General features: G+C 27.7%; 6 protein-coding genes across 12 annotated transcripts; 4 read left to right on the forward strand and 2 right to left on the reverse strand.

Annotated features, from left to right (window-relative positions):
- The first annotated feature begins 24 nt into the window (after positions 1 to 24).
- On the forward strand, positions 25 to 3,108 carry LOC117235552 (xaa-Pro aminopeptidase 3-like). The gene is made up of 6 exons (XM_033497704.1): positions 25 to 356; positions 471 to 1,415; positions 1,489 to 1,851; positions 1,921 to 2,094; positions 2,181 to 2,489; positions 2,683 to 3,108. The coding sequence occupies exons 1-4, from the start codon at positions 308 to 310 to the stop codon at positions 2,085 to 2,087; spliced, it is 1,524 nt and encodes a 507-aa protein (XP_033353595.1). The 5' UTR covers positions 25 to 307; the 3' UTR covers positions 2,088 to 2,094; positions 2,181 to 2,489; positions 2,683 to 3,108.
- LOC117235554 (multifunctional protein ADE2) lies at positions 2,476 to 5,531 on the reverse strand. The gene is made up of 6 exons (XM_033497707.1): positions 5,286 to 5,531; positions 4,198 to 4,521; positions 3,771 to 4,114; positions 3,421 to 3,696; positions 2,856 to 3,000; positions 2,476 to 2,774 (listed from the first exon to the last, which is right to left on the reverse strand). Exons 1-6 carry the CDS (start codon positions 5,290 to 5,292, stop codon positions 2,608 to 2,610), a joined length of 1,263 nt encoding a protein of 420 aa, XP_033353598.1. The 5' UTR covers positions 5,293 to 5,531; the 3' UTR covers positions 2,476 to 2,607.
- A 331-nt stretch (positions 5,532 to 5,862) lies between these two features.
- Positions 5,863 to 9,396, forward strand: LOC117235551 (amidophosphoribosyltransferase-like). Of its 5 annotated transcripts, XM_033497702.1 has the most exons (9): positions 5,863 to 6,180; positions 6,353 to 6,374; positions 7,104 to 7,311; positions 7,390 to 7,682; positions 7,767 to 8,019; positions 8,176 to 8,406; positions 8,505 to 8,632; positions 8,721 to 8,942; positions 9,065 to 9,396. In XM_033497702.1, exons 3-9 carry the CDS (start codon positions 7,107 to 7,109, stop codon positions 9,335 to 9,337), a joined length of 1,605 nt encoding a protein of 534 aa, XP_033353593.1. In that variant the 5' UTR covers positions 5,863 to 6,180; positions 6,353 to 6,374; positions 7,104 to 7,106; the 3' UTR covers positions 9,338 to 9,396. The 5 variants fall into 5 exon arrangements, with proteins under 5 accessions (XP_033353593.1, XP_033353591.1, XP_033353594.1 ...); XM_033497700.1 differs by lacking the exon at positions 6,353 to 6,374; XM_033497703.1 differs by lacking the exons at positions 5,863 to 6,180; positions 6,353 to 6,374 and adding an exon at positions 6,654 to 7,010.
- A 214-nt stretch (positions 9,397 to 9,610) lies between these two features.
- LOC117235555 lies at positions 9,611 to 11,399 on the reverse strand. 2 transcript variants are annotated; one of them, XM_033497708.1, is made up of 4 exons: positions 11,362 to 11,399; positions 10,955 to 11,164; positions 10,608 to 10,866; positions 9,611 to 10,535 (listed from the first exon to the last, which is right to left on the reverse strand). In XM_033497708.1, exons 2-4 carry the CDS (start codon positions 11,135 to 11,137, stop codon positions 9,913 to 9,915), a joined length of 1,065 nt encoding a protein of 354 aa, XP_033353599.1. In that variant the 5' UTR covers positions 11,138 to 11,164; positions 11,362 to 11,399; the 3' UTR covers positions 9,611 to 9,912. The 2 variants fall into 2 exon arrangements, with proteins under 2 accessions (XP_033353599.1, XP_033353600.1); XM_033497709.1 differs by lacking the exon at positions 11,362 to 11,399 and having other exon boundaries at positions 10,955 to 11,353.
- A 4-nt stretch (positions 11,400 to 11,403) lies between these two features.
- LOC117235545 (protein SDA1 homolog) lies at positions 11,404 to 17,619 on the forward strand. Of its 2 annotated transcripts, XM_033497690.1 has the most exons (10): positions 11,404 to 11,525; positions 12,056 to 12,150; positions 12,213 to 12,317; positions 14,108 to 14,206; positions 14,290 to 14,805; positions 14,886 to 15,120; positions 15,197 to 15,332; positions 15,968 to 16,289; positions 16,383 to 17,081; positions 17,384 to 17,584. In XM_033497690.1, the coding sequence occupies exons 2-10, from the start codon at positions 12,064 to 12,066 to the stop codon at positions 17,582 to 17,584; spliced, it is 2,400 nt and encodes a 799-aa protein (XP_033353581.1). In that variant the 5' UTR covers positions 11,404 to 11,525; positions 12,056 to 12,063. The 2 variants fall into 2 exon arrangements, with proteins under 2 accessions (XP_033353581.1, XP_033353580.1); XM_033497689.1 differs by lacking the exon at positions 11,404 to 11,525 and having other exon boundaries at positions 17,384 to 17,619.
- On the forward strand, positions 12,213 to 13,934 carry LOC117235553 (origin recognition complex subunit 5). The gene is made up of 2 exons (XM_033497706.1): positions 12,213 to 12,317; positions 12,437 to 13,934. The coding sequence occupies exon 2, from the start codon at positions 12,530 to 12,532 to the stop codon at positions 13,826 to 13,828; it is 1,299 nt and encodes a 432-aa protein (XP_033353597.1). The 5' UTR covers positions 12,213 to 12,317; positions 12,437 to 12,529; the 3' UTR covers positions 13,829 to 13,934.
- Positions 17,620 to 18,695: the final 1,076 nt, after the last annotated feature.

Below are 18,695 nucleotides of genomic sequence, written 5' to 3' on the forward strand. Positions count from 1 at the left end.
AAAAGAACGACCCTAACGATAGATACAAAGTCACGATAAACAACGTAGAACAACGTAGATACTACATTAAATCCATCGTCAATTTCTTCAGACGAGTAGTTACATTGTGGTTGTCTGTTGCCTGTCACAGTAGCAGCTCAGAATGGATATGTTGTATACAATTTACAGAAGTACTACACAAATCAACTCTATATTGACTACTGAATAACATGGCGTGATTCTATAGGTTTCGATTATTAAGATTTTTTTTAATATTTTCATAAAGATCTTTAGTATATCTAAATAATCCTATTAAAACTATATTAACATGTTTAATACTTTGAGGAACTCTATTATATATCAAATTAAAAAATACGGTAAGAAAAAGAAAAATAAAAGTACCGATAAATAATAGATTATATTTTTCCAAATGTGCATGTGCAAGGTTATAAACATAAAGCTTTTTACATTAATATTCATTGTAATTTTAGGGCAACGAACGTACATAGGAAATTCATTAGATACCATTACAAATAATTCAATTCGACGACAATCTAAAGAACCATTGAATATTTCCTATCAATTATGCGGCCAACCAACAGCAATAACACATCCGCATTTAATGAAGAATGGAGAAGTTGTACCTGGTATTCAGCTTTGTGAATTCAAAAAGAGACGAGACAAACTGATAAAGAATATTATTTCATATGCTTGTGTCACAAATCTAGGCAAATCACATATTATCATTATTCCTTCTGCATCCAAAGTATACATGTCTGACAAAATTCCGTATGTTTTTCGTCAAAATACGGACTTTTTGTATTTTACTGGTTGTCAAGAAGCCAATAGTATTTTGATAATTACAGCAAAAAATGAAAACTTTGTAACTACCCTATTTCTAACACAACAAGATGAACATTCTGAACTATGGGATGGCCCTAAAACTGGAATTGAAATAGCACCTAAAATGTTTGGTGTTGATGCAGCATTTCCAGTAACAGAGTTCGAACAGTTTTTTACTTCTTTTATGAATGAAAATAAAAAAAGTACTATTTGGTATGACAATGTTGATGTAGCACAACCTAATTTACACAATAAATTATGTGAATTAATGAAAATAACAAGTGGTCAAATGGTTGTTTCTCCAACAAATATAATACATAAAATCAGATTAATTAAATCACAATCTGAAATAGATTTAATGAGAAAAAGTTGTGAAATTATATCAGCAGCAATATCTAAAACTATAGAAATATCAAAACCTAAAATGAGTGAGCATCATCTGTTTGCAACTGTGGATTATGAATGTAGAATGAATGGTGCAGAATTTTTAGCATATCCACCAGTTGTTGCTGCGGGTAGCAATGCCAATATTATCCATTATATTACTAACAATCAAATAATTAAAGATGGAGATATGGTTTTGATGGATGCAGGTTTGTTAGCATATCTATAGATGACAAATATTTTATTCTTTATTGTACCTTTATTCTTTAAAATTTTAATTAGGTTGTGAATATCATGGATATTCATCTGATGTAACCAGAACATGGCCAATTAATGGAACATTTACTCAAGAACAAAAAATTTTATATGACATAGTACTGGATGTTCAAAATATTTTAATTCATAAACTAAAAGAATTACCATCGTTAGATCAATTATATCATGATATGTGCTTTTTATTAGGCAAAAGATTACAAGAAAGTGGTCTGATACCAAAACATTTGAATAAAAACGAATTATTTTCTGCGGTTTACACTTATTGCCCACATCATGTAAGCCATTATTTGGGGATGGATGTACATGACACTGGGAAAATTTCTAGGAGTCTGAAGCTTCAACCAGGAATGATAATCACAGTGGAACCTGGTAATATACCTTGAGAAACATTAATTTATTTGTAACATTTAAAATAACTTTACTTTTTATCATTTATAGGAATATATATTAATCATAAAAATCGATTTGCGCCACCAGAATTTTATGGCTTAGCTGTTCGTATTGAAGATGATATTTTAATAACAGAAAATGATTCAATAAATTTAACGGAAAACTGTCCGAAAGAAATTATCAAGATTGAAGCTTTAGCGAGTCAACATTTGTAATGATAAAGTGCGTGTAATATGTATACTGACTGATTTAATATAATTTTATTGACATGTTTGATACAAAGTAATCATTCAAGTTTTTTGTTTCAGATTAAGTATGTAATACATAAAAGATGACTGCATACAAAATTATGCATATTTTTATTTTATTCGTAAATTTGTTTATATGTGAATAAATGAATATTATATACTTGCAACCAATAAAGGATAACTAAGAAAAACAATAACACGGTATACACAAAAAGGGCTAGTACAAACATTTATGTAAAATTAAATTCATTCACGAACTGATTACTCAAATATAAATGATAGCCCAAATACCACAAATATATATATATATATTTATAGTAACATAAATATCATAGAAAGTTTACATCAAATGAAATTAAGAGCTTTAAGGTATTTATCTTACGTTCATTTGTATAAACTTGTACAAACAATTGCTTAATTAGTTGTTTACAATGTAATGTGTAAAATTAAGTTGTGAAATCGTAATATTAAATTTTGACACAATATATTATATAACAAGATTTTTTAGTTTAACATCAGCTTGCTTTAAAGTAATGTAATTTATCAACTGCTTTACTCGTAGACGTGCCCAAACCAGATGGTCATGTAATGCATGAATTTGAGCGGCCGATAATGCTGCACTTTCAGGATAAGCAACTGTGGTGCATCCAATCCCTGAAAATTTAGTAAATTCTATTTAATAATGTTCTTATAACAAAAGCTGATAGCATGATTAAATTACAGTCGAGAATTCACCTGATGGAACATTAATAGACGACCACAAATCTTGTGAAATATTAATATTATTGAAAGGTGGGCAATTAATAACAGGCAGAGCTGTGTTTCCAGAGAGTACTGGACCCAATCCATTACTTCTCCCTGCTACAGCTATTAACACCACCTAGAAGGGAGAAGAAAAACTTGTGATAATTAAAAATAAACAACACATATTCGTCAATATCAGTAGTTTTATCATTATGTTTTCGTGATTAAACGACTTCGCAATATACGTCCGAGCGATATTCAATTTATTATGAATGCAAATATTGTTGATACTTTATTTACTGTATTTAATACAGTAAATCAACTATTATCGCTGTTATTCTTGTAATTATTATTCGTTATTTAAATGAGTGTAAATACCTCTAACATATTTTTAAATACGTATAAATATCAAAATATCATTTGATATATTTTTAAAAACCTATACGATATTTTATTTTATATAACTATAAGTTTATCAAAATATAAATTATAAAATTTCTAAAATATAATATAAAAATTATAATCCATTCATTTTTTAAGATAATAATATATGTACCTTTTCATAAGTACCTTCGTATTCTGCAAGAATACGCAATGTTTCTTGAGTACCTTTATGGGCACTGCATACACGAAGTTGAACCTTTAAACCTAAAGACTTTGCATGTTCTGCTATTTTTTTACAATGATCTTCATCAGAAGGTGATCCCATTAGAATAACAACAAGACTCCTAGCTGGTGGAATGAGAAAGTCAAGTTGATCTGCTACCCATTTAAAATTACGTTTTACAGTATCCAAATCTTCTTGAGTTACAGTATTCAAATTTCTATATACCTACAAAGCAAAGGTAATGAAATTAAGTTAAAAAAATATCATACCTTTACTTGCAGGATAACTGCATCAAATACCTGTTTATCTTTCATCAATCTTTTATCACCAGATGGCCAAAGTCTCCAAGAGTCACTGTCAATTATATCTGCTACCATAATTTCACCATTTATATTCACTCCAAATTCTATTTTCATATCAATAAGAGCACAATCTCTAGTTGCCCATGCCCTTTCTAAAACCTCAAATACAACAAGTGCAGTACGTTGCATAATATCAAATTCATCTTTCCCTATTATAAGTTCATTCAACTTAAAACCAATAGAAATAATTTGTTCCTCTGACCATTGTGGATCATGATTGGCATCATCTTTAAAGAATGTTTCTTGTAATGGTGGATTAAATCTATATCCTTCGGGAACTCCTAAGCAATAAAGATTAAAACAAAGTAACACAAATAATAAACATCTATATATAACTTTGTAATTACAGTAATTATTATTATACCTTGATGCCTTTTTAAAAAACTGCCTGTAGCTAATCTTCTAGTGACCCATTCTATTGGGACCATTTCACATTTTTGTGCAATGAAAGCAGTGTCATTTACCACTTCGATAAATGCAGTTTTTATTCCAGCTTCATTTAACAATTGAAAAACTTTAGCTGTAGTAGCTGTACTAATTGCAGCTTTCCCTTTTAAATCATGAGATTTTTCACCATCTCCAGCAGTAATACGATCCTTACTTTGTAAGAGACATAAAGTAGAATCATTTAGAACTTCATAAACCTTTTTGGTTTTTCCTTCAATTATGAGTTTTCCACACTTATATTCTAATGATATAAAAATTATTTATATTATATAAGCAATTGAAGGAGATGAAACCTCTTACAGAAAACAAATTAATATATTTAATAAAAATTTAATATTTAATAATATCATTTCAATTTTAATATGAATTGAATAAAATCAATATAATTAATATGGTATGATATTAAATTGTAGGATTTAGAAATATGAATATTTAAATAAATGAGCCATATAAAGATAAAATAATTTGTATATTATTGAACACATAAAATTTGTCCATTTAAGAATATATATAGGATATATAGATTATGAAAGCATTCCATAATATTTCATACATCCGTACCGTATATATCGTTTTGTATTGTGGTTAAAATATTATGAATATTAAAAGATTAAGTGATACTACTAAAAAAATATATTAATTGTAATTTTTTTTTCAATTAGTTGAAAACAACGAAATAGACAATTTATATATCTAGTAGCAGCAATAATCTTTAATGAAATATTATAATCACGTGTGATTACATTTTTAAAATATAAATTATATGTCTGCATATTTTATTTATTATATATTTTGTATCCTTTATGTATTCAAACAGACAAACACATAAAAGATACTTGTCTAGAAGATGAATATAAATCTCCAATATCGAAAATAAAATAAAATACTTTCTAACTTATATTTCTAATAGATAGTTTATACCAAAAAAAAGTCACTTCATCTTTTTAAAATCATATTTTTCTCATTTTTCTTTTAAATATAATGCACTTTGTAGTAGATACTTACCTTTCATGTTTTCTGTCTTCGATCCACTTAGAGAATACTTCGTATTCGTAACTTCTCAATTCCCATACGATTAACGATCTTTAATGATCCCCTCTTTCAAAACTATGCTTCGCTTGATTGGTGTAAATTTATAAATAATCTTTATATAAGTTACATGTTAGATCTATGAATATTGTGTGTATCATATGAAGAAAAATTCTTGAAGAGATCACAAAAAAACCAAATGCTCTAATTCATTAATCTAAGGAATTTGAATAAATTTTGCCATTTTAAAAACTGATAAAATTATCGAGTGCTATAGGGGTACGTAACACTAATACATGCTTATTTTAAACATATAAATTAGTTTTAAAAGTTCTTTAGAAATGACATATCTCGTGTCACAAATATAAATTGATATACTAAAAAGTCATAATAAGATTATAATCAATCATAAACAGCTCGATCATGAAAAAGAAAGTTCTTATAAACAACATGATGCTATAATATATTATTATCATTATATAAGCTTGGATTTCTATGATTTGATTACTGAAAGTTTAATTTATATCAAAAAGAAATTGAAATAACTATAAAATCATTTATAATGGCAAATTAAAAAATAATAATCACTTAGCTATATTTGATGTACGCGTAGATATATTGATTAAACGGCAGATTATAATCGATCTTTTATAAAACTTTAGCAAGTTACATCCGATATTTTAATAAATGTAAGCAAGCAGTCAAAGAGTTTAAAAGTAAGATAATAACTAAAGAAGCTAACCCCTCCAGTCAAAAACAAATTTCCATTGACCAGCATATTCATTCGTATTTCTAAAGCTAGTCGAGAAACATCTCATGTGAATCTCTTTCAAGCTGACAGACCCGAAGGCTCAAACTTCTGACGCACGTGGTATGTATGAATACATAGTTTCAAATTTGTATACTTGAATGAAAATGTTTTGATAGAGCGATCGAATCCAATGATAATCCATTAAAGTAACACAATAAAATAAATTTAGCCATAAGAAAAATAATATGAAAAAAATTTAGATGTAATTTATTTTTTACATTTGTTATTACAGCGTCAAGGATCATATTCAACAAGTAGGTACAGTCTCTGATAAAAAGATTGCAATTGTAATAGAATTACAAACTTAATTTCTTTAATTGATTGAATATTGAATAAATTGGTAAAATTATTATCGTTCATAATTTTTTCATATTGAATACGTTATTGTTCCAATGATTTATATACATGCACACAAACATGCACGTACGCGTATGTGTATTATAAAAGAAGAATATATTAAGTTTTGGATAGTAAAATCTGTATATTATAAATTGAAGAAAAAACTTACTTTTAAAAAATAATTATTTACTAATATATTTTACAATATTGCAGCAAGTGGCAAGATTAACTTGTAAATATTTTCTACATATACCAATATCAGTATGTATAGAATCAGGGATGTAATGATGAAATCAGTTGCGAAATACAGATTAAGCAAATATATTAAAAAATGTAGTAATAACATTGAAAGAAGAATTCTATCTGTTTATTAGGGGTCAATAGTTTATATAGGGTCATTATTGATAATTCCTAAGAAATCTCAAGGGTCTGCTATGCTTTACAATATAAGAAAACTGTTTTCTTTTCATTATTGCATAATATTATATAGTATATTACCTTAACTTCTTGAAGTTTCAATCTTAAATTGATCTTTTATTATACTTAAAAATGTAAGTTTCAATTTATGGGATAGTATGATAAAGTAATATATCTTAAGAGTATTCTTCATTTCATATTTTATCTGATAAATTAATGTCTTCCAGATTATGATTAAAATATCTTGTAATATGCAAGCAGATTCTTGCACTGAAATAGTACCTCAAGAAAGTAAAAGAGATAAAGTACTGTGCACTAAAAAACAAATGAGAGGTCAAACAATGACTGGCCTCACACATGAATGTGGAGTTTTTGGATGCATTGCTGCAGGTGACTGGCCATCACAAATTGACGTTGCTCAAGTGATTTGTTTAGGTAAATTTATAAATGCATTTACTATGATATATTTCTTTAGAAAATATTATATAATAAGTATCATTAATATTTATTTAGGTTTAGTGGCATTACAACATAGAGGTCAAGAAAGTGCAGGCATTGTTACAAGTGAAGGTGTATGTTCAAAATCTTTTCATGTCCACAAGGGTATGGGTATGATTAATAACATTTTCAATGATGAAAACATGAAAAAACTCAGTGGAAATCTTGGAATTGGTCATACTAGATATAGTACAAGCGCAGCTAGTGAAGAAGTTAATTGTCAACCATTTGTAGTTCATACTGCACATGGAGCATTAGCAGTTGCACACAATGGAGAGCTAGTGAATACAGAATCATTAAGAAAAATGGTATTTCTATCTGTAGAAAATATACAAGAAATATTTTCATATTAATTTAATATTTGTTTCTGATAATTTTTGATTTACTGTTAGGTATTAGGACGTGGAGTTGGTTTATCGACTCTCTCAGATTCTGAATTAATAACACAAGCACTTTGTTTGAATCCTCCTGAAGGTGAAGTTAATGGCCCAGATTGGCCAGCACGTATAAAACACCTCATGCAATTAGCACCATTATCATATTCATTAGTAATTATGCAAAGAGATAAGATATATGGTGTTAGAGATCCATATGGAAATCGTCCATTATGTCTTGGAAAAATTGTACCAATTGGTAATTTAGGTAATTTTATATCGTCAATTATAATAAAAACTTTATAATAGAATGTCAGAATTTTATAATATATCACATTAGATAAATCTCTTTCTATTACTATGAATGAAATAAATTATCTTGTCAATGATTAATCGGAATTAACAAAATCTTCTTATATGATAGGGGATGAATCAGATGATGATGATGAAGCTGAAGGTTGGGTTATTTCGTCCGAATCATGTGGCTTTTTAAGTATTGGAGCACGATACGTACGTGAAGTATTTCCTGGAGAAATTGTAGAATTAACGCGCGAAGGTATTAAAACTATAGACATTGTTGATAGACCACACAAAAAGCCTCAGGCATTTTGCATCTTTGAATACGTTTATTTCGCACGTAGCGACAGTATTTTTGAAGGTAATCTATCACAATATAATAAAATGAAAGTACGTAACATAACAAAAATTTTAGAATATATAATTATAGTAAGTAATTTGTTTTATTTCTCATAATAGGACAAATGGTTTATTCTGTTCGCATGCAATGTGGACGAGAACTTGCTTTAGAATCTCCAGTAGAAGCAGATATAGTTAGTTCAGTACCCGAATCTGGAACTGCAGCAGCACATGGTTATGCCAGAGAGGTAGAATTATTAATTTATAAGGATTTTATAATTACAATTAACAATAATATAAAACATATAACTGCATATATGTATTACTAATTTACAGTCTCAAATATCTTTTGCGGAAGTGTTGTGCAAGAATAGATACGTTGGTCGAACGTTTATTCAGCCCAGTACACGACTTAGACAACTTGGCGTGGCAAAAAAATTTGGAGCTTTATCAGAAAATGTAAAAGGAAAAAAATTAATTCTTATAGATGATTCGATTGTTAGAGGAAATACTATTGGACCTATTATTAAGTTACTTCGCGATGCAGGAGCGAAAGAAGTAAATCCTCTTTTTAATATTTTGTTTAAATTTGGTATCCACGTTATTGTACCACCAGTATTGTAATTAGTTTGAAATTTATGAAAAAACAAATAATATATAAATCTTTCTTTTTTTTACAGGTTCATATTAGAATTGCTTCCCCTCCATTAAAATACCCTTGTTATATGGGAATTAACATACCAACAAGAGAAGAATTAATTGCTAATAAATTGGATAATGTGAAATTAGCAAAACATGTTGGAGCTGATAGTTTAACATACCTTTCAGTGGACGGACTTGTAAAAGCCGTAAGATTTGGTATGGATAACCGTGAAAGTAGTTATATTGGTCATTGTACTGCCTGTTTGACAGGAGACTATCCTGATGAACTTCCTAGTGATTTGGAATGGTAAAAAAATAAATTGTATTTATGTATTTATGAATAGTGAATTATACATATCTAAATCAGAAATACGAGTCTCCAGCATTGAAAAATTTGATTTCTTCATATATATTAATTGATTGACTAATATAATACAATGTAATGTTAAAAAGTAATTCAGTATTTGAAAATTAATTTAAATAAAGTACACTCTATTTGGTATATAATAATAGAAACTGATAATATTTTGTTGAAACATATTGTTTAGAAATATCTTCTTACTTTGTTATGTTTTGATAAATAAGTATAGTATAGAAGTACCACTATATTAATTTTAGATTAAGTTAGAAAAGTAGAATTAAGCAATATAGATTAAGAAATAAATAAATGTTATTCATTTGAATGAATATCAGTGATATTAACTACGTTATTGTATATTATTTAATTTATAGACATATTCGCAATAACTTTATGTACATTCCTGTTAATTTATTGTTGCATGCGATTGGAAATGTTCTTTTGCAACTATTTTAATTATTGTGAAATTTCTTTCATCTTTCCTTCTCATTTAAGTTCTTTTATAATTTTGACATTTTATGGATTTATTTAATCATTTGATATGATCTCACATCTGTTATTTCCTTCTGTATTTTCATTTTCATTAATTTCTAATGAATTAAAACTTTTAGCAATATTAGACTTATCAGATGTATCTTTCAAACTTGACACTTCATCATCATCCATATGTTTTTCTAATAAGATACGTTTCGTTTTGAATTCTTTGCTTTGTCTATTTCGACTCACACTTAGTTGTTTGTTTCGAGCTAGCTTAGTCTTATAACCTTTTACAGATCTCATTAAACAATGATTATCATTTTTTGAGACTGAAGATTCAGATTCTAATGAAATTTTATGTTTCTTTCGATTTTCATAACAATTGTCTTCAGTGGTGTTTGAAGTTTGATCATTAATTTCGTTAGGATACATACATTTTGAATCAATTTGATTATCACAGTAACTTAATTCCTTCTTTGCATCAACATGAATAGACTTATTAAAATTAGAGACTTCATCCTTATGGTTATATATAGCAAATGGATTATCCTCATCAGACTCAGACTCTAATATTATACCTTGAGATTTTTTTTCTTGTCTGATTCGTTGTTTTTCTAAATATGAATGTAATGCATTTAACCTATTATCTCGCAGAGTCTTCCAAAACAAAAGAGCTATAAAAACAGAAAAAATTGTAATAACGATATGCAATATTAAATAAATTGAGCTGCTGCTATTTTTGGTACCTTCTTCTTGATATTGAAAAGGTATTCCTGCTTGTTTAAGTGTATTTGGATTTGGAATACACTCATTATTTTCAGAATCACCTAGAACTTCTGTTCTAGATTTTGTAAAGATTCTTTGCATTTTTAGACATTTTCTGGTTTTAGCAAAATATTGAAAATTTGGAGCAGCATCAAAGACAGGGTCATCTATCATGGGATTATCATTTTTTATAAAAAACATATAAGTACCAACAACATCTTCATAGGAACCCTCATAAAACTGAAATTGTTAAAAACAAAAATATAATACAAAATCTGTAAAATATTGATCTTTTTTACTTATTTATATATATATTTTTTATAATTACCTTTCCATTAATTTGCATTATAGGATGTTCCGTATCTATACCGATCATATCCAATCGTAATTCTTTTTCACTAAACACATTACCATCAACAAGCCCTTCAAATTCTACATATACAAGAATTTCTTCCTCATCTGCGGATATTTCTTCGTCCATTTCCGTAGTGATTATATGTATATTACTCATGATTCTTACTGACGTTTATTTGTCGTTTTTTGCACAAATTTAAAAATATATATATATATTATTAATCACAAATATTTATGAAAGAAATGAAGTGGAGCTATGGATTGATCTGAGTTTATCGGTAGTTAAAATTTATCAATAAAATTGACTATTAATGTGTGTATGCCATTTAATATACACAATATACTCGCACGTAAACTATATATAAATATTGAAACATCTATCTATACATATATAGTTATAAATAGTTATTAATGATGAATTCTTTTTTGCTTTTTCTATATTTATAATGTATTCGAATAAATAATTGTCGGTTTTGTCGGTATTATTAACCAATTGCAAAAAATTGCGGTAAAATCTTTTCCATTTTCTCAAAGATCGCGTCAAGGTACCTACCATAATAAAATATATAGTATATACAGGCGAAAAGTAAGGTTACTCTTTGGCTTAGATTGACGGTTTCATTAGAAAATTCAAATGGTAAATATATTCTATCTTGAACTTTTTATTATTGCTTCTTAAGATAATCCTTCTTTCTATTTTGTGCAAGACTTGTATTTTATCTGTCATAAAAGTTACAATTCTATCTGGAAATAAATTTGTTTGACAATATTCAAATTGGTTAATCATGGTTTATATAGGAAACACGTGTAAATATTAGGTAATATTAGGTAATACTATTAAATTCTATGATCGTAGTAAAGTTCAATCGGAGAAAAAAATTATAATATATTCGATTATATCTTCTTGTTATTGAAAATTAAATAAACTTGCAAAATTATTATTATTTAATATGTTGTACGGGTTATCTATTTGTATCAAATATATATATTGTTATAAGTAATTTATTAATTTATATATAATAATTATAATTTATAATCTATATGTGTATAAATTTATTTTTATGTATGAATTTAGGTGAAAAAATGGTGAGACACAATAATCAGTTACCAGAAAATCTTCCGCAATTGCAAAATCTTATTAAACGTGATCCAGAATCTTACAAGGAAGAAGTAAGTCTTCAATGCAATATTTTTATTTAATGTATTTAATATGGTTTCTAATCTTTTTACAGTTCCTTCAGCAACATCAGCATTACAAATCAATTTTAGAAGTCTTTCGTTTAGCACCAAATAAGTTTAATAAAAGCCTTGATGAAGTAGTCATCTTTTTGGCACAGGTAACTTTAATAATAGTTTGGAAGACTATACTTCATAATTCTAATAAGTATACATTTGTCTCATGATCTTTATGCTGTAATAGTCTCAAATATTAGAAAAATGCTTTTTTTTTTTGCAGGTATAATTAACAAAGTATATGAAGGAAATAATTTGTTTATTGTAATATTATTACAAATTGCTTATTAGTAAGAAAACTTTAAAGATTGTAATTATGGAGAAATATTTGGAATATTTAGATGGAAAGATCATATGTCGCAAAAAAGTTATAATGCAACTGTATTCTTTAATTGGTTATTCTGATGAACCAATGCCACATAGCATATTTGTCTATGGTCATGTAGCTACTGGAAAATCCTTAGTAGTGCAAAATATGCTCTCTTACTTAAAATACAATGTAGCTACTATTAATTGTATAGAACATGTAGCCAATAGACATATATTTGAGTATATCCTGGGTGATTTGTCACTATGTTTTAATAATTTTCCAACTAGCAATCAAGTGCAACACAAATGTGACAATTTTGTTGACTTTATAATAAATCTTAAAGAAATTTCTATGAATGATACTCGGCCGATTATAATAGTACTCGATAAGTGTGATAAATTACGAGATATTGATATTGGTTTATTACCTACATTTTTAAAGCTCAGAGAATTATCAAATGTCAATGTTTGTGTAATATTTATAACTGATGTAGTGTGGGAAAAGTTTCGTGTCAAGATTGGTATACATGAACCATTTAAAATTCACTTTCCACAATATACAAAAAATGAATTAATTGAAATTTTACTTTTAAGTATGCCATGTGATTATGAAGATGCATTTTACAAAAATTATTTAAATTTATTTCTTTCTGTATTTTTTAGATTCTGTCGAGATCTTAATGAACTTCGTTACATGGCAAAAATAAACTTTTCTAAATATATAGAACCTATTAAACTTGATCAGTCTAAAAAAAATGATACTGCTTTGTTATGGAGAAATATTTCTGCTACTTTTAAAGCAAATTTAGAAGTCATTTATCTACGAGTTTCCTCTGAAGATTTTACAACAGATAATCAATTATCTAAAGATATTGAATCAACAATGAGATTGGCATTAAGTTTTGAATTACCATATTATGCAAAGTATATGTTAATTGCATCATATTTGGCCTCATATAATCCTGCAAAAGAAGATAAATATATATTTATGAAACAAAAATTCAAGAGGAAAAAGAGAATTACTGATAAAAAAAAGATAATGTTAAATGCTTTTTGTGGACCTTACAATTTTCCAGTATCTAGAATGATTGCTATTTTTTGTGCAATTCTTAATGAAAAAGTTGATATAAATGCTAACCTACTTTCACAGATTCCATCTATGTGTCAACTTGGTTTACTATCAGTTGTAGGAAATTATAATTTGAATGAACCAAAACTCAAGTGTTGCGTATCATATGATTTTATTCTTGTCATAGCTAAAACTGTTGGATTTAATGTACAAAATTATTTGTATAATTTATGTTAGACCAAGAATGCGTTAACTAAAACCACCTAACTATTACACAAATTTATTTATTTTAATTTTGTATTTCTTGATTAATTCTTCATGAGAAATAAAACATTAAAATTTATAAACATATTATTTTCTTCTCACAAATAGATAACTTATAGCACAAATTATTATCTTATACTTATTATCTTATATCACAAAATACGTATGTATAAATTTTACATATTGTACATAAGTTGTTATTATTTTACTTAAATTAGAATTTCATTATGTAATTCTTTTGTTTCAATGTAGGTGGCCCATTGTTACCCAAATATATTAGAATCATTTCCTCAAGAAATCATTGATGTACTGCAAACATATAATACTGTACTTGATAATGACATGCGATTAGTAAGTGTGAAGCACTAAAAACAATATTAAATAAAGTTTAAACTGAGTTTCTCTTTTTTATAAAGTGTATACCTTTTTTATAGACATTTTGTAAAGCTCTGATTCAACTACGTAACAAATCTCTTCTGGAACCTACTGTACTTCTGAGTTTATTTTTTGAACTTCTAAGATGTCAAGATAAAAATTTAAGGCAATTTCTTCAAACACACATTATTGCTGATATCAAGAATGTGAACGCTAAACAAAAGAATGCAAAAATTAATACAACTTTACAAAACTTTATGTTTTCAATGTTAAAAGACTCTAATGTCAGAAGTGCAAAAATGTCAACAGACATCATGATAGAATTATATAATAAAAATATTTGGAATGATGCGAAAACTGTAAATGTTCTGGCAACAGGATGCTTTGTTAAGGCAACCAAAGTTATGGTTGCTTGCTTGAAATTCTTTCTGGGCACAGGTATAGAAGAACAGGAAAATGAGGAGAGCGACAGCGATAGCGAACCAAATATTAAAGAAATTATAATGGCTAATAGAGTAAATAAAAAAACAAAGAAACGCGAGAAACAGTTAGCAAAAGCGAAGCAACTGTTAGCAGTAAGTCACTAATAGTTAATAGATACCAGAATACAGTTTGCAAATAATATTAATATATATGTAAATTTTAAATGTTCTAGAAGTCTAAGAAGAAAGCAACAAAAGCACCGAGATTTAATTTCTCAGCATTACATTTAATTCATGACCCACAAGGTTTTGCAGAAAAATTATTTAAACAGTTGGAAAAAAATAATGACAGATTTGAAATTAAATTATTAGCTTTAGATGTAATTTCAAGGCTTATTGGTTTGCACAATCTATTTTTATTAAATTTTTATCCTTATCTACAAAGATTTTTGCAACCACATCAAAGAGGTAGTCATTTTATTATTAGAAAATTATTGTTACAAGAAAATAAACTATAATGATGTATTATTTTTAACTATTTTAGAAGTAACAAAACTTTTACAATTTATCGCTCAAGCCTCTCATGAACTTGTACCACCTGATGTATTGGAACCAATTCTGAAGACATTAGCAAACAATTTTGTCACAGAACGAAATTCAGCTGATGTTATGGCTATAGGGTATATATAGTGTGTCCCATTTTAATCTCCCCAGGAAAATATCTCAAAAGATGAGAAATATAAAAAAATGTTTCAAACTGAATTGTAACATATTGAGGGGGATAGATTGTGCTATCACGTATTTGACCTTGTAATGACACTGAAAAATCTTTCAGAGATCAACCTCGAATTTTTAAATTGAATCTCTTTTTAGAACCAACATGATGTAGAATATCCAGCCTCCAAATCGTGCAACCTCTTCGAGATGCATATATATCGCAATGCAATATCGAATTTGAGGAATCATATTTCTGTAATGGTTTGTGTAAAATATATATTTAGGTAGTATTTGGAAAACATCCTGATGTCAGCTATAAGATAATGCACTTAAAAATATAGGTTCCAATTTAAAAACTCGGTTGACCTCTAAAAGAGTTTTCAATGTCAAACAAGATCAAATACGTTACAGCAAAATATGTCTCCCTCAATATGCTACAACTTTCGTTTTAAACATTTTTTTTATATTTCTCATATCTTTTGAAATATTTGCCTGGGGAGATTAAAATGGGACATTTATGACTCATATATATATGTATATATTTATGTTTCCAAAACGTTTTATCATTTTATCTAATGTAAACTTATTTTAAATACAGGTTGAATGCTATTAGAGAGATATGTACGCGATGTCCATTAGTTATGAATGAAGATTTACTACAGGATTTAGCACGATACAAATATTACAAAGAACGAAGTGTGATGATGGCTGCACGATCTTTGATTACTCTATTCAGAAATTCGATACCTGAATTGTTGCATAAGAAGGATAGAGGACGCCCTACGGAAACGAACATTACCTTAAGTATTCAAAAATATGGTCAAATATCAGCTAATGATTTTGTACCAGGTGCTGAAGTTTTGCTCGACAATAAGGCTAATAATATCGCAGAGATTTCAAAAATTGGTATTGAAAATAATGTAAGTGAAAATACTGAAAGTAAATTTACTATTTATCTTTATCTAATATTAGCCTTAATAAGAGAAGCTTTATTAATAAAATTATGATTACAGGATAGTGATGATGAATGGATTGATATAGATTCTATAAATAATGGAGATTGCGATGATGACGATGACGATGACGACGACAACGACGATAACGATGACGATGACGATGACGACGACGATGACGATGACGATGACGATGGCGACGACGATAACGACGACGATGATAATTATAATGATCATAATGACAACAATGAAAAAGAAGGAAAAGAAGAGAATTTGGGAAAGAAGAAAGAAAAAAAAAACATAAAAAATAATAACAAAGATGTTGAAAAGATCGAAAATGAAGAAACAGAAATGAAAGTATGTGAAAATAATGATATTAAATCTAATGTAAATAACACAGAAATTGATAATGTTACAAATCAAAGTCAAGGAAAAGAATGTCGTCGGTTATCAAAACTTGAAAAGAAACGATTAAAACTAAAAACACAAGAAGATTCAAGGGTGAAAAAAAACGAGATAATCACTGCAGAGAAAAGAGAAAAGGCAACTTTGGTATCGAACGAACGATTATTGACCGATGAAGACTTCATGAAAATAGATGCGGCATTAGTAAAACAACAAATAACGTACGCCAAGCGTGGTTTAAAAAGAGCTCACCCTAATGATAAAGAAACTGGAGAATTTGTCAAATTAACAGATATCGAAAATATTTATAAAAAGCGAAAACATGATAAGCAAGCACGCATTGAGTCTGTGAAGGTATGTTTCACTGCAAACTAAAGGAATTCAATTACATTGATTCTTTTATATTAACAAATTTTGTTATTGTCATATTAACAATGAACAATTATTAATCATGTTAATCACATTAATAATTATTAAATAAAATATTAATATTTTGTTTTGTATTAGTAAATTTTTGTTAAGCATATTTAATATCACTTTAAAAAAATAAATATGGGTAAAATGAAAAAGAGGATAAAAAGAAATATATTTCTAAATTAATTTATGTATTTATTGTTTACTTTAGTTTAATATGTTTTTGTTTTGCTTTTTTACAGAAAGGACAAGAAGGAAGAGAAAGATTTGGTTATAAAGATGGGCGACAAAATCCACTTTGTAGTAAAACAAATCGCGAAAAAAAGAAAAATAAAACTTTCCAAATGTTAAAGCATAAAATAAAAGGAAAAGTGAAACGTTCTTTTAAGGAAAAACAGATTGCATTGAGAAATCATTTGCTGAAACAAAAAAGAATGAAATAATCATGTCTATGCCTTTGTATATATATACTATATATAAATAAAAAAATGTGTTGTCTTTTACCTATAGTGTATAATCCAAATTATTCAAACCCAATATATTGATGATATTCATTTTTAATTGTATTATACCAAACATTTTTTATAATCTCGCATATGCAGTTGTGTACAAAGCTATACTCAAGCTTGCACAATTCTCGCTTATATATGCGGTAAATAAAAGATAAGAGCCATGTTTCGGGTGGGTTATTATACCCGCCGCTGGAACGCTGCCAGGAATGTATACTAATTCGTATGCTGTCATGGACGCAACTTTATGGGGTATCAATAACTTTTGCAAATACTCGGAAACTATGACCGACCAACGGTTACACGTATAGGAAAAAGTTATTCAAAACTATGCTCCCGACAAACATATTTAAAAATCATCGAATCGTCGTAATAGTTGTTCAATTTTATCAAATATTGTTTAAATGAATATTAATTATGGACTAATATTAACCATGTATTATTATTGCCAACAAAATGGTAATAAAAATGCAACTTCCAAATTAGGTATGTACACATATATTTAATACTTTTATATTAGGTTGGCAAATAAGTTCACTTAGTACATATATACAGGGTGGTTGGTAACTGGCGGTACAAGCGGAAAGGGGGTGATTCTACGCGAAAAAAGAAGTCGAAAATATAGAATAAGCATTTTTCGTTTGAGGCTTTGTTTTCGAGAAAATCGACTTTGAATTTTCGCTCGGTACGCGTGCACCTTATCACGTCTCGTTATAACGGATCTCACTGTAGATCGATGTCTCGATGGGAAAATTAAAAAAAAAAACTGGTACCACCAGTTACCAACCACCCTATATATATATATATATATATATATATATATATATATATATATATATATATATATATATATATATATATATATATATATATATATTTTGACGCATCTATTAGAAACTAAATCTATTTTTAATTGTTTTAATTCATTAAAAAATTGTGTATGAAGCTCCAAAAAAGCCGATTACCCTCAAATTCCGATGATTTTTGGATATGTTGTAGAAAATGATATTTTAAACAATATATATAAAGGCCAAACTCGCTCAGT

This window comes from Bombus vosnesenskii, unplaced genomic scaffold (genome assembly GCF_011952255.1).
Source record: "Bombus vosnesenskii isolate JDL3184/JDL3185 unplaced genomic scaffold, Bvos_JDL3184-5_v1.1 scf7180000013316, whole genome shotgun sequence".
In the NCBI taxonomy this organism is placed as follows: Eukaryota; Metazoa; Arthropoda; class Insecta; order Hymenoptera; family Apidae; genus Bombus; species Bombus vosnesenskii.

Bases quoted from the DNA above. Each gene is read 5' to 3' on its own strand.
- LOC117235552 (XM_033497704.1), top strand. From the start codon at position 308: ATGTTTAATACTTTGAGGAACTCTATTATATATCAAATTAAAAAATAC. The intron at 1,416-1,488 runs GTTTGTTAGCAT...AATTTTAATTAG, and splicing joins TATGGTTTTGATGGATGCAG to GTTGTGAATATCATGGATAT. The intron at 1,852-1,920 runs GTAATATACCTT...TATCATTTATAG, and splicing joins GATAATCACAGTGGAACCTG to GAATATATATTAATCATAAA.
- LOC117235554 (XM_033497707.1), bottom strand. The intron at 4,115-4,197 runs GTATAATAATAA...TTTATTGCTTAG, and splicing joins TTTTTTAAAAAGGCATCAAG to GAGTTCCCGAAGGATATAGA. The intron at 3,697-3,770 runs GTATTTGATGCA...TTTGCTTTGTAG, and splicing joins GATTGATGAAAGATAAACAG to GTATATAGAAATTTGAATAC.
- LOC117235551 (XM_033497702.1), top strand. From the start codon at position 7,107: ATGATTAAAATATCTTGTAATATGCAAGCAGATTCTTGCACTGAAATA. The intron at 8,020-8,175 runs ATTTTATATCGT...ATATGATAGGGG, and splicing joins ACCAATTGGTAATTTAGGTA to ATGAATCAGATGATGATGAT. The intron at 8,407-8,504 runs GTAATCTATCAC...TTCTCATAATAG, and splicing joins TAGCGACAGTATTTTTGAAG to GACAAATGGTTTATTCTGTT.
- LOC117235555 (XM_033497708.1), bottom strand. From the start codon at position 11,137: ATGAGTAATATACATATAATCACTACGGAAATGGACGAAGAAATATCC. The intron at 10,867-10,954 runs GTAATTATAAAA...TAACAATTTCAG, and splicing joins TAATGCAAATTAATGGAAAG to TTTTATGAGGGTTCCTATGA. The intron at 10,536-10,607 runs GTACCAAAAATA...CTGTTTTTATAG, and splicing joins TTTTCAATATCAAGAAGAAG to CTCTTTTGTTTTGGAAGACT.
- LOC117235545 (XM_033497690.1), top strand. From the start codon at position 12,064: ATGGTGAGACACAATAATCAGTTACCAGAAAATCTTCCGCAATTGCAA. The intron at 12,151-12,212 runs GTAAGTCTTCAA...ATCTTTTTACAG, and splicing joins CAGAATCTTACAAGGAAGAA to TTCCTTCAGCAACATCAGCA. The intron at 15,333-15,967 runs GTATATATAGTG...TTTTAAATACAG, and splicing joins GCTGATGTTATGGCTATAGG to GTTGAATGCTATTAGAGAGA.
- LOC117235553 (XM_033497706.1), top strand. From the start codon at position 12,530: ATGGAGAAATATTTGGAATATTTAGATGGAAAGATCATATGTCGCAAA.